The following is a 12,317-nucleotide window of genomic DNA, read 5'->3' as shown; positions in this document are numbered from 1 at the left end:
ACAAACACGTGCGTGTAATGAGGATAATAAATATTGTATTGTTATTAGTGTAAAGTACTGCGACAATTTAAATAGTGTCTGCCCCCCTAGTCAAGTGGCTTTATCTACAGCTTACGTCAATCTCATACATTCGTAGTCTATTCTATTGAACGCTACGCTAACAGAAAGCCACTTGACTAGGGGGGCTGGTATGTTAACGCTACATTAAAGAGATTATGCATAAAATTAGTACAAACATCTATACCTACTTACTATGTAATATGACGTCATGTTCTTCAAAAATATGTTATGTGTGGAGGATGATGAAGAAGAAGAATAGTCAATATTGTAATAGTCCATCGAAAGGTTAAATATAAATAGAGTTGCCGCTGCTAATCTTTGAAAATAAAAATTCAAAAATTTTACGAAAGTTTTCATGAAAATTTAATTGCAATAGAAATAGTCTCCTATTCTAGTTTAAAAAAATGGTCCGTTTATATAAAATGATATACCTACATACATACTTCAGAAAAAATTTGAGAATTTTATTTGTGATATGTTTTTATATTGAAAAAAACTTTACTGAACAACAACCATTAAGTTCATTTCATGCATCTACTCTAAGCCGCTGTGATAGTTTTTGAAACTATTATTTAAAAAAAAAAAAAAAAAAAAAAAAAAAATTTCTTTATTTGTTTCATAAAATTTTTTACATAATATTGTTACATATGTTGCATTGAACCCCACACTAGGATCCCCTGTGTTGTGAGGCTCAATCTCTTTCATCATATTACATAACAGAACAACAAAAAGGAAATATGTATATATATTTTAAACAAATAATTGCCATTTTAAGTATTGAGAGTGTGTGTGTGTGTATATGCGTACGTGTATATGTGTGTGGGTGGATATGTTTATTTTAATATTCAGTAAATGTTTAAGTTTATATTTTAATCAAGAAATTATGGTAACGAGGTTTTCAGTTTCTAAGTAGTTTAGATTAAATAGCCAATTTATAACAAATTTTTTACAACGGAACTTGGTCATAGGAAAGATATTTAGTAATTTGTTCATTTTGTTGTATAAGTAAGGTCCCATGAATATAAAAGCCCTGCTACCAAAAGACATATTACAGCAATGTTTCCTCCATGTAGGATTTCTTCGAGAGCGCTCGTTCGTTATAATTTTGTTTGGAGCTATTTTATGAAATTTTAGTATTACTGCTAATATGTATAACTGACGCACCGTTAGAATACCAGCCTCTTGATATAATTCTTTGGTTGGATATCTTAGATTCTTTTTAAAGATAATTTTAAGAATTGCTCTTTGCGCGCGCTCAACTTTTATAAGATGACATTTTTTGGCGGAACCCCAAGAAATGAGACAGTAGTTTAGGATAGATTGGCAGAGTGCATAATAAGTCATTTTGATCGTTTTGATATCTGCAATTAGTCTTAGTTTTCTAAAAATGTAGGTTAATTTTCTGATACGTGTCTTTACTAAATCGGTTTGTATATTCCAGGTAAGGTGTTTGTCGATCATCACACCTAGATACTTTATATAGGTAACATTTTCCAGAGCAGTACATTTGCAGTTGGTAGTGTTATTATCACATCTATGTATTGTTAGGGATAATTCTTTCGGGGCATTGGTCCTATTGTTTATGTTAAAATTCATAAGTTTGGTTTTACCTATATTGAGGCTGAGCAAGTTGTGGTGGAGCCAGTTGGCAACAGATTGCATTCCGGTTTCTGCAGCGCTATATACTTCCCTCCAAGACCTGCCATGAAAAATCACAGCGGTATCATCTGCGTAAGCAAAGATCTTTGCCTGGTTGAGTTTAAGTGAACAGAGTCCATTTACGTAGAGAAGAAAGAGGGTAGGGCTTAAAACACTGCCCTGGGGAACACCGTAATTTATTGCAGCGGGAGAGCTATGGTATTCTCCCAAGCAGACTCTTTGTTCTCGGTTGGATAGGTATGACGTGAACCAGTCGAGTGCAGTACCCCTAATGCCAAACAACTCCAACTTTCGCAGCAGGATGGATCTGGACACCGTGTCAAAAGCTTTGGCAAGATCAAGGAAGACGCCCACACATTTCTCCCCGCCGTCAAGTCTCATAGTTATGAAATCTACCAGATTTGTGACGGCATCCTCCGTTGACTTGCCATTACGAAATCCGTACTGATTTACTGAAAGTATTTCATTTTGTTCCAGGAATTTAAGCAATCTTTTATTTATTAGCTTTTCCATTATTTTGGAGACTGTCGTTAAAAGTGATATAGGTCGGAAATTCGCTAAAGTAGAAGTATCTCCACCTTTGTGTATTGGGCAAACATTCGCTAATTTCATATGAGAGGGAACTTTACCAGTGGAAATGCTGAGATTGCAGATGTGTGCAATGGGTGCAGAAAGATCCGATTTAACAAGTTTGACAACACGGCAATTTATTCCGTCCCATCCGGGAGCGGAGTCATTCTTCAGATTTGAAATTATGTCACTCACTTCTGATTCGTTCGTAGGGTTTATAAAAAATGATTTAACAGGGTTTGTATGTGATTCATCCAATTTGGCAGCTAATTGAACTAATTCCGTCTCCGTTTTATTGATTTGCTTCATCGTTTCTTTAGCTAGTTGTTCACCAATATTTACGAAATGATCATTTACTTTGTTCAGAGCCCGCGTAGGATTGTGGTCAGAGCTGAGAATGTCAAAATTGGACGATGTTTTATTGTTTAACTTACAGATATATTTAATTGCATCCCAAGTCTTTTTACTGCTACCTTCAGATTTTTCTAAAAGTCCCTTCTCATATGCGTTTTTTAAGTTTTGTATAGTGTTATTGCAATAGTTTCGGTAGTCTTTATAGCGTTTTTGAATAATAGGATTATCTCTGTTTTCCTTTTTCCTTGCTTCTATGTGCAGTCTATCTCTTTTACGGATGCATTTTAAGAGGTTAAAGGATATCCAGGGTTTTTTAATGCTTTTAGAATTTTTGATAGGTACTTTAACGGAGTGGTTTTTAATGATTTTACTTACTTTTTCTGTGAATTCTTCCAATGCTTCTGAGGGGTCTTTGCAATTGAAGAGTCTGGTCCAATCTATATTTTTTACATCACTTGTAACGCTGTCAAAGTCAATTTTTAATTTGTATTTGGGCCCTTTGGTATGCGCTGGCGCTGGCTCGTCGGAAAATTTTTTACTAATACCAACTAAAACTGTATCGTGATCAGTCAGACCCGATTCGCATACGATTACTCTTGTCAAATGGTTTGTCTTGATGAGAGCATGATCAAGACATGTACGGTCATGGGTAGGTAGCTGATGACCAGGATAAAATCCATGATGCTCAGATACTTCAAGATAATCACTGGCACGACTGTCTTGAGTGTGGGTGCCGATATCGATATTCATATCGCCTATTATTAAACCTGTAGGCGTGGTGCATCTTTGTAATATGTTATTTAAAGAGTGGCAGAATTTGGTGATATTGCGATAAGAGGGAGACCTATAAATAGCGCATATAGTAATTTCGAGGTTTACTCGAATAAGCAGACAATTTGATTCTTCAAACGGTGGTTCTTCGATCATTACTTTGAGTTCTTCTTTATAGAGGATTGCTAGACCATCATTTTGATTTAAATGGTTATAGGAATATCGACACTTATAACCATTTAGATGTACTACAGGAACAGTTTCATTAAGCCTACATTCAGTCAACACAATAATATCTGGTAAAAATTTAAGCCTCGTTAAAAATATAGTAAAATTATCAAAGTTTTTTTGAATACTTCTGATATTCTGGGTTAGGATAATAATTTGAGATTGCAAACTGCCTAGCAGTTTTACACAATGTTCGGGAACATCCGTTTTAAAACTGGAGTAAATCTCAGTGTTGTCAATGTCGTTAAATAAAACATCTTGATTAGCCATTTATGATGATATAAGAAAAAAAAGTGTTACAAAAGAGCGAGTCTCCATATGATAATAAAAATATAGCAGGATTGTTTCTGTTAAAGGTAGGTAAGTACGTTTGTGTGTGTTGTAAATGTGTATTATAAGTGATGTACATCGATTTACAGAATGTAGTAGTTAAAAACAATAATTTGGCAATAAAAATACATGAAATAAAACAAAAAAGACATATTTTAAAAGTGACAGTATTACTAGGAGGAAGAAGATCCGAGTTGATTTTTGGATTCATTTTTAGAAGAAGCTCGAAGTTGACTAAAAGTGTCTTCGTTTTTAACAATGGTATACCGGGAGCCTTCCTCTTTGCGTAGAAAAATTCGACCATCATTAATCCAACAATAGTTATATTTTTCAGCCAGTGCAAAATCTCTAGCAAGAAAGTACAACCTCTTAGTTTTTTTAGTGAGATGTTCAGAGAAATATATTGGTGTAGCTGTACCTTCGAAGTTAAGGTGCGTTGAGTTTAATCGGGAAGATTTATTTTCTTTATTATATAGTTTTGTGCTTTTTAGGAATTTATCCTTTGTAAACGCATTAATGAACTCCACGATGATCGTAGATGTAGTAGAATTTTCCTTTGAGGGCAGACGATAAACATCCCTGACATCTGGAATGGCCGTTTCGAGATTAATCTTTTTCAGCAGAGTAGTGACAGAGTTTAGGATTGCAGGTTTATTTTCTCTTTTTATCTTCGGGACATTTCGTATCTCAATATTTGTTTTCCTAAGGTTTCGCTCAAGGTTCTCATGCTGATCTTCTAGCTGTGCTATTAGTAAGTTTGTGGCTTTTCGTTCCTTCTCGAGGTTATTAATTTTTGTTTCGAAATCACTCATTTGGCTAGACAGAAATGAGAGGGATTTTTCTATATCGTTATTAGTAGTTTTTATTTCCGTAGTTTGTTTTTTTATTTCTTGCAGACTATTTTCGACGCTCTGAAGTCTTGTGCTTATAGGTTTAATCATGACAGTAATTTTTTCAATTATTTCGCATTTTAATTGTTCAAATTTATCCGATTCAGCGTGGTCTTCGAGGCGCAATCTCTTAGTATTAGCCCTTTTCGAGACATTTATGTTTGGGTCGGAAGCCGACAATGACTTCGGAGGATTTATTACTTATAGTATATTTTCCAATAATTGATCGCAGATATTAAAAATGTTTTAATTTCCCTGAATTTTCTTTCAAATACGACTTCGGATTAAATTAAGTACTCGTTTCTACATTTGATATTTTTATAGTTCTTAAAAACTTACACGACCATAATATTATAACTTTTGAATATTCATTTTTCATTCAACCTCTTTGATGCTTCAAAAATCACTTTAATATCTGTAGTCCAAAGGTACAAGTAGGTCAAATTAAAAATTGATCAAAATTTAATTAAAATCGATTGAAAGCTTTGTTCCAGAGTTTCACAATATTTTTCTATTCGGTTACAATTGACGAGGGTTATATCCTTAAGGGAAATGAACATTACAAGAGGATTTTTTTTGATTACCCGCCATTACCCGCTTGTTATTTTGTTGACATATTTGACATTATTATATTGTTCGGGGCTTATTTCTTGTTCATGAACTTTATTTGAACTCGTAATAATTTCTTGTACAAACAAAATAAAAGTATTATTTATTTATGAGTATAGCTAAATAATTATTTATGATATAGTCGTGCCCCACGGTTTAACCCGCATTACTCTGCTCCTATTGGTCTTAGCGTGATGATAGCCTTCCTCGACATGGACTAACTAAAAATGAAATATTTTTTTTAAGACGGACCTCTGGTTCTTGTGATGAGTATGTTTAAGGGAACAAACAAAGAAACTCTTTTGTTAGTAGGTATACATACGAAAAACTTACATCCCTTCTGAATTCTATATTACTTTAATTTTATTATTTGAATGTGTTATAAATGAGCGCCATTGTCTAGTTAATTTGGCTATTTTTTTACACGCTTTATATTAGCTTCACCTGTATGTTTGTAACCGACTTCTTTGGGCGCGATTTTGACCCACTTTAAACGGCCAGATTTCGTTCAAACTTTGTAGATTTATTGAGGACCGATGACAATACACTAATTTGATAAAATTTTTCTATTTTTTAGTTCGGTTTTCTATAAAAAGCGTGTTCTTTAGTTTTTTTAAACTATTATTAAACTCTGTGATGTTTATATGAGAGGGAAATTTTAAATTTCTCGTTATATAAATCCCTTATCATAAGTAAAAAGTTGAACTATTAACGAGTTCTAATTTTAGATCTGACTGATACAATAAAACTGAAATGTATAATTACTTTTATTACTTTATAGGGGTATAAAAAATATATGTTGTCCGATTTGCAGAGCTTACCCGATATGCACATAAATTTTTATGACAATCGGTCAAGCCGTTTCAGAGGAGTATGGGTTCACATGGTGATACGATAATTATATACCTAGATACTAATATACTGCTTCAAATAAATTTTAAATTATTACTATTCCTGTATTTGCTTGAATGTTGTTAAATTTTCTGTTTAATTTAATATATTGTAATATCAATAACATCAAAATTGAACGATCTCTGTAAATAAACAAGGAGAATTAATTATATTTGTTTGTTCAAATATAATTCATTGTGATCTTTTTGTGTTCAGAAATAAATTGTTGTTTCGATGTTTTCATTTTAATTTTCTCCAAATAATTAATTGAAATTACATACTTTGGTATTACCGCCTCCTTGGTACAGTGGTTGACGCGTGAGCGTGGCACCGAGGGGTCCTGGGTTCGATTCCCGGCGGAGACGAAGAAAAAAAATGTCTTGGTCTGGTAGGACACAGAAGGCTAATCACCTACTTGTCCCTAAAGAAAATCGATCAGTGAAACAGATGTATAATGCATCTGCCCCTTACCCCACTTGGGGACATGGGACTTCACTTTATATTCATACATGAAATGATATTATAAAGACAATCAAATAACCTTGAAATTTCATTTATTTATTTATTTCATTTATTCATGAAGATATTCCAATAATACTTATATTTCTAAAGACCTATTTTAAATGGTTTTTACTATGTTAGTTGGTTAGTAAATCTTATGAACGAGATTTGATGTTGGCAAAAATAAAGTTGTTACGGCGTCGTTACTTTTAACTTGACTATGGAGTTGTGTTTATAAAATAAATTAAACTTTAAAACAGTTTTTTATTATTAAGTACCTACCGAGTAACTATATTATTTATAATATTCGTAAGTTTTTGATTTATTTTTAGTACGAGCTTCTGATAGATCTGCTAGATCCTTATTCGTTTGTTTACATTTACATTTTTTACTAAAAACTAAACCGCATTCAAATAGTCAGAACTGGACAAAATATAAATGGGACGAACCGGAAGGCACTATCTTTCAAATAAAAAAGAATTATCAATATTAGTTCACCCAGTCGAAAGTTCTGAGGTTACAAACCCAATAAAAATACAGTTGAATTGCAAACCTCCTTTTTTGTAGTCGGTTGAAAAATAACACGACTATGCCTGTATAACATTCCTAAGGAATTGCATATGAAAATTGTTTACAATCATTTTAATATTTTAATAACATATCGTTTTCCTTATTTATATTTTCAACACGTATCTATGACTGCTGGGCGCTATTGTTAAAACTGAATTAATTATAACACAGACTTTATAGTATCAACATATATATGTAATATCCGTCAACACCTAAGGTCAACACTCATTGCATTTATTACGCAATTGGTATACAATTAGTGCAATGCATTCCAATATAAATGTGCTTTAATCGTTACAAGTTATATGTGATAATGTGTATGATTTATTAAAGATTAGCGGTCCGCCCCGGCTTCGCCCGTGGTACATATTTCGCAATAAAATGTAGCCTATGTTCTTTCTCAGGGTCTAAAGATTATCTGTGCCAAATTTCATCAAAATCGGTCCAGTAGTTTATGCGTGAAAACATACATACATACAAACCTTTCCTCTTTATAATATTAGTATAGAAGTATAGATAAATCTTAAAGACTAGCTCTACGATAAAACCAGGAGCATAACCTTACATCTTTTATTTCAACGCTTTAGGGAAAGAATATTATGGAGGAATAGCCTGGTTCTTTAACGACTTTGATCCTAAGTATCATTCAAAACAGCCCTGTGGTTTAGCCGTGAAATCGTTACACACAGACTTTGGCATCACTATCACTACATTTTATAATACAGAGGCATTTCCCTTTAATTTTCTAATGTATCCTTAAGATCTTTCAAACTGTGCATCAGATTTTGGTGCGATTTTTGACGTGACAACGTCTTATAATTCGATAGAGCCGGCTGCACGTACGAAAAACCATGACTCATGCGGCGTTACCTCGCTCTGAGGCGTTCCAATTAAGGCTTGAAGTGCAAGCGAGAGCGCGGAACGAGCGACAAAGAAGCACAATCGGGCGTTGTCACGTTCAACTATCGTCAGTAAACCGGCTTTACAGACAACCAATTTTTTTACATAGATAGAGCGGTTATCGAGGAGGACTTCAGTATATAATTTGTTTTAGTTAAAATGGGTGAAGACTGGTTAATAATATAAGTATGGAGTACTTGATAAAATGGAGTAGATAATAACTAGCTTAGTCGATAAAATTACACACATATTCGTCACCTCTAAATCCTAACACGAATCGTCCATTAGTTCCCTCTCTGAACCATTTATAGGTAAACGCGTATCGTAAATAAGATTTTGTTTGCCCTTTCAGTGAAACAGGAAATTCGTTTATTGGAGATATTAAAAGCCGTTGTTTATGTCTTGGAAAATAACAAGTAAACAAGGTGTATATCTATCTGGATTTGATATAATCTTGATTTAAATCAATTTTATCGATATAATGTTTATTTTTTTATTTTTTATGTTTAGCCATCAATAACTTCGATCAACAAATCAATTTCTTCTACTCTTTCGGTTTTAACTAGCTGCAGGTAAATAAGAAGATAAATGTAAGAAAATTTAATAGTTTAAAACTTAGAGTGTATTTAAAATAATCTCCAAAGCCTGCTCACTCTGTGAGATCCCGCCTAATGACTTCATACTTTTTTTGGAAAGAGTATTTATATGTTTCTTTGTAATTTGTTAATAGTTATAAGCCATTCTCTTTATTAAGTTTTCCTCGTCAATATCCGTAAAGGCATGCGCTTCTATAATAGTTATGTAAATGATGTATGCAATTAGATGACTTTGTGATGTTATGTGTAATCCTATATGACATTATGAGATAATTGTATATGATTGCCTCATTAAAATGTTACTCATATATCTATAAAGATAATAAAAAAGTCAATATTACGCTAATTATAGCATCCTTCATTGACACTTTTTTGCTCCATTGATTGATATTTATGGACGGAAAATTTTGATAGCGTGGGTGTGTTTTGCTTGAAATATAATGGGACTATTAAAAATATATAGAACTGGATTGGAAATAAAGATTGGATGGGGCAGGTTTTTGATCGAACAAATAAACTTAAAGCGATTTGAAAGAGAAGTATAATGTATTTAATCTAAGCACCAATGACAAGAAATATGATTTGAAAAGAGCAACATTTTCATATCAGTTCTTTTCTGTTGAAACTTCCAAGCGGATGGTTCCTAACTCCTATGAAATATGCTACTCTATTCAAATATAGACTAGCTGTTTACCCCAGCACCCGGGCTATTATTAATTGTACTCGAGATATAATCTCTCCTCTCAAGTTTGCAACTGCACATAGTGTGTAAAATTAAATTTAAATCGACTACTGCAGCTTCTGATATTAAGGAATCCATAGCGGATAAACACTGACATGTAATATTTATTAAGATATTTGAGTAACTTCTCTTTGTTTCAGGAATTCAAGTGGAAAAAGATCGGCATGTTATACCACAATCACGTGATGTCAGCTGGCAAAGGGAACAGCCCATGTTTTCTGACTCTGAGTGCAATCTTCACAGTACTCGGGAGGAAAGCGTACCCACCACCTATTTCCTTTGACGAAACGAATTACACCACATCATCGCTCAAGGAACATCTCCAAGCCTTATCCTTGGCATCCAGAAGTGAGTAGACGCATTTATTAACGCCCGATGTTAATAATCCTAATCCAAAAGAGATAGATAGATCAGTTTTTCAACAGAAACTTCTTTAGGCGCGTTGAGAGTAAAATTTTAAGGTTGCAACATAGCAACGTCACGTCATGAAGTAAGGCGACGATTTTGGTATCTTTGTATCTTGCCAAACAAGTTTCACTTCACTCGTGTACACGGCACATACGCTCTTTTTTTTAAAAGCTTGTCCATAGGCGGGTCCACACAGAGCGAGCAGCCTCGCGAAGCAATTGCTGCGAAAAGCAGCTTGGTCTATGTGGACGTGACTCGGCTGAGGAAAAAGCACACATCATTTACATACAACAATTGCTTTGAGAGTCTCGCTCTGTGGAGAACCGCCTATTGACATGCAGATTAGATCGATCGAAAGATGTACAACAAATAATCGAAGATTGTCGCTAATCTAAGGAGACTCATTATTAACATCGGGCGTAACTATAGTTAAGAATTTATAATGTAATTACTAATTTGGTTTGGATGGAAATAAACGATTGTTTTTAACATGTATTTATGGTGTGGAATTTATTTATAGTTTTATTGTTTTGACCTATTATGAAGATGACCTTGATTGAAATATGGAAATTTTGTTATTACTGATTTACATTATGAACTTGTTTTTCTAGTGTTATTATATTGCTCTATTTTAAAACGCACTAATGTTTTTATTAGATTTTAGTCTGTGTAGGTAATAATTCTGGTTATTATAATAAGGGCTGATTTTTCAATCCTTGGTTAAAACTTATTCGTCGAATAATGTATAAAACTACCATTTTAAAAACGTATTCTAATTGCCCGTATTTGACAGTTTACGTGACATTTTAATATTATCTTGTAATACTTTATTGGACGGATAAGTTTTATCCAAGCATTGAAAAATCGGCCCTAAGTGATTTTGTGTGCATGTCAGTCATATACCTACCGTCTATTTTTTGTCTGGTAGCCGCAGAAAAAAGTCTTTAAGTTATAATATACATTTAGTATTCATGTGTAGGTGTGTTTAAATCGATGGAATGAACATAGAGTTTTAAAAAGACCTAATAAAAATTCAACATCGTTGGATGTCCAGGCCGTTGGCTATTATAATAATAATGTATACCTGGATTCATAAGAAGTTAGTTATCATACTATTTGAATAAATGGCGAATAATTTAATATTTACCTAAATAATCTGTTAAAAGAAAAGTAAATACTCAAATGCTGTACCTACCCTAATGGATTGCATTTATTTTTACTATTTTCACTTGATTATTATATCAATTAGAATTACCTAAGTTGAACTTTTAACGTCTTAGTGTATGGACTTTCATCCAAAATCTATCAAATTTAATGCCACAAATATACATTCGATTAATTTGCATTCGATGTCGGTGTATCGCGATACGAGGAAGGAACAAACATAGTTACGACAATGTCAGCAATACGTATGATATTAATATATTTATAATTCTTCTGCTATAATCATTATAGAGCTATTATAGTGTCATTATAGTTTATTACAATAAATAACAAAATACGTAGCAAATACTTCAGATTTAATGAAAAACAAGCATTTGATTGCCCTTCTTCAATATCATCATAAGCCTATAATAGGTATATGTTCCCACTGCTGGGACACGGGCCTTCTATGAGGGTACAGGCCAATCCACCACGCTGGCTAATTGTAGTTTGGCAGATGTCACATGTCGTCCAACTTTTGGTTCATGGACATGTGGATTATGTACAGATAAATAGAAAATCAATGTTACTTGTCTAGTCTCAAACCTGCTCAACACTGTCCTTTGTCACGTTACTAATTATAATTTTACTTCAATCATGATTGATTATAATTGTGTAGTCATCTGCACATACATCTGCATATTTTTTCAATTAAATCGAACTGTTTCGTGATTAGGCAATCCATAATACATGTATATTGTAGGTACATGTCAATTGTTGGCATACACATTTTATCAAAATATTTTTCGAAGTTAGGTGTTTTATTGAACATAAAATGTTTTTTTTTTTTTTAATATTTGGACTGATTCCGCGTTGTTTTTTTAATATTCGTTATCAATCCGCAGTTATTCAGTGATAACAGAATTGAATTTATATTATGCTGGTTATGTATGGAAGTATGATTTATCATAGAGATCTTAGTTATCTCTGAAGTTAAAACTCCTAACAAGTAACAACCAATTAGTACCGCTTGTTAGTATCGTTCCAACATTGATAGGACGTCGACGACAAAAAATCAATTTTTCTTTTCAAATC

General features: G+C 33.1%; 1 protein-coding gene across 1 annotated transcript in view; it reads left to right on the top strand.

Annotated features, from left to right (window-relative positions):
* The window catches only part of LOC149899536 (atrial natriuretic peptide receptor 1), a 137,890-nt gene that overhangs the window by 71,854 nt on the left and 53,719 nt on the right, over positions 1-12,317 (top strand). The window contains exon 4 of the mRNA XM_090113468.1: positions 9,812-10,019. Coding sequence (XP_089969594.1) covers positions 9,812-10,019 — 208 coding nt within the window. The remainder of the gene's footprint in view (positions 1-9,811; positions 10,020-12,317) is intronic.

This window comes from Colias eurytheme, chromosome 20 (assembly GCF_061535395.1).
Source record: "Colias eurytheme isolate Ceu_HAF_F1 chromosome 20, ilColEury1 Martin Lab GWU primary, whole genome shotgun sequence".
NCBI classification, from domain to species: domain Eukaryota; kingdom Metazoa; phylum Arthropoda; class Insecta; order Lepidoptera; family Pieridae; genus Colias; species Colias eurytheme.
The sequence above is the reverse complement of the archived record's forward strand: the minus strand, read 5'-3'. Positions and strand labels throughout refer to the sequence as shown.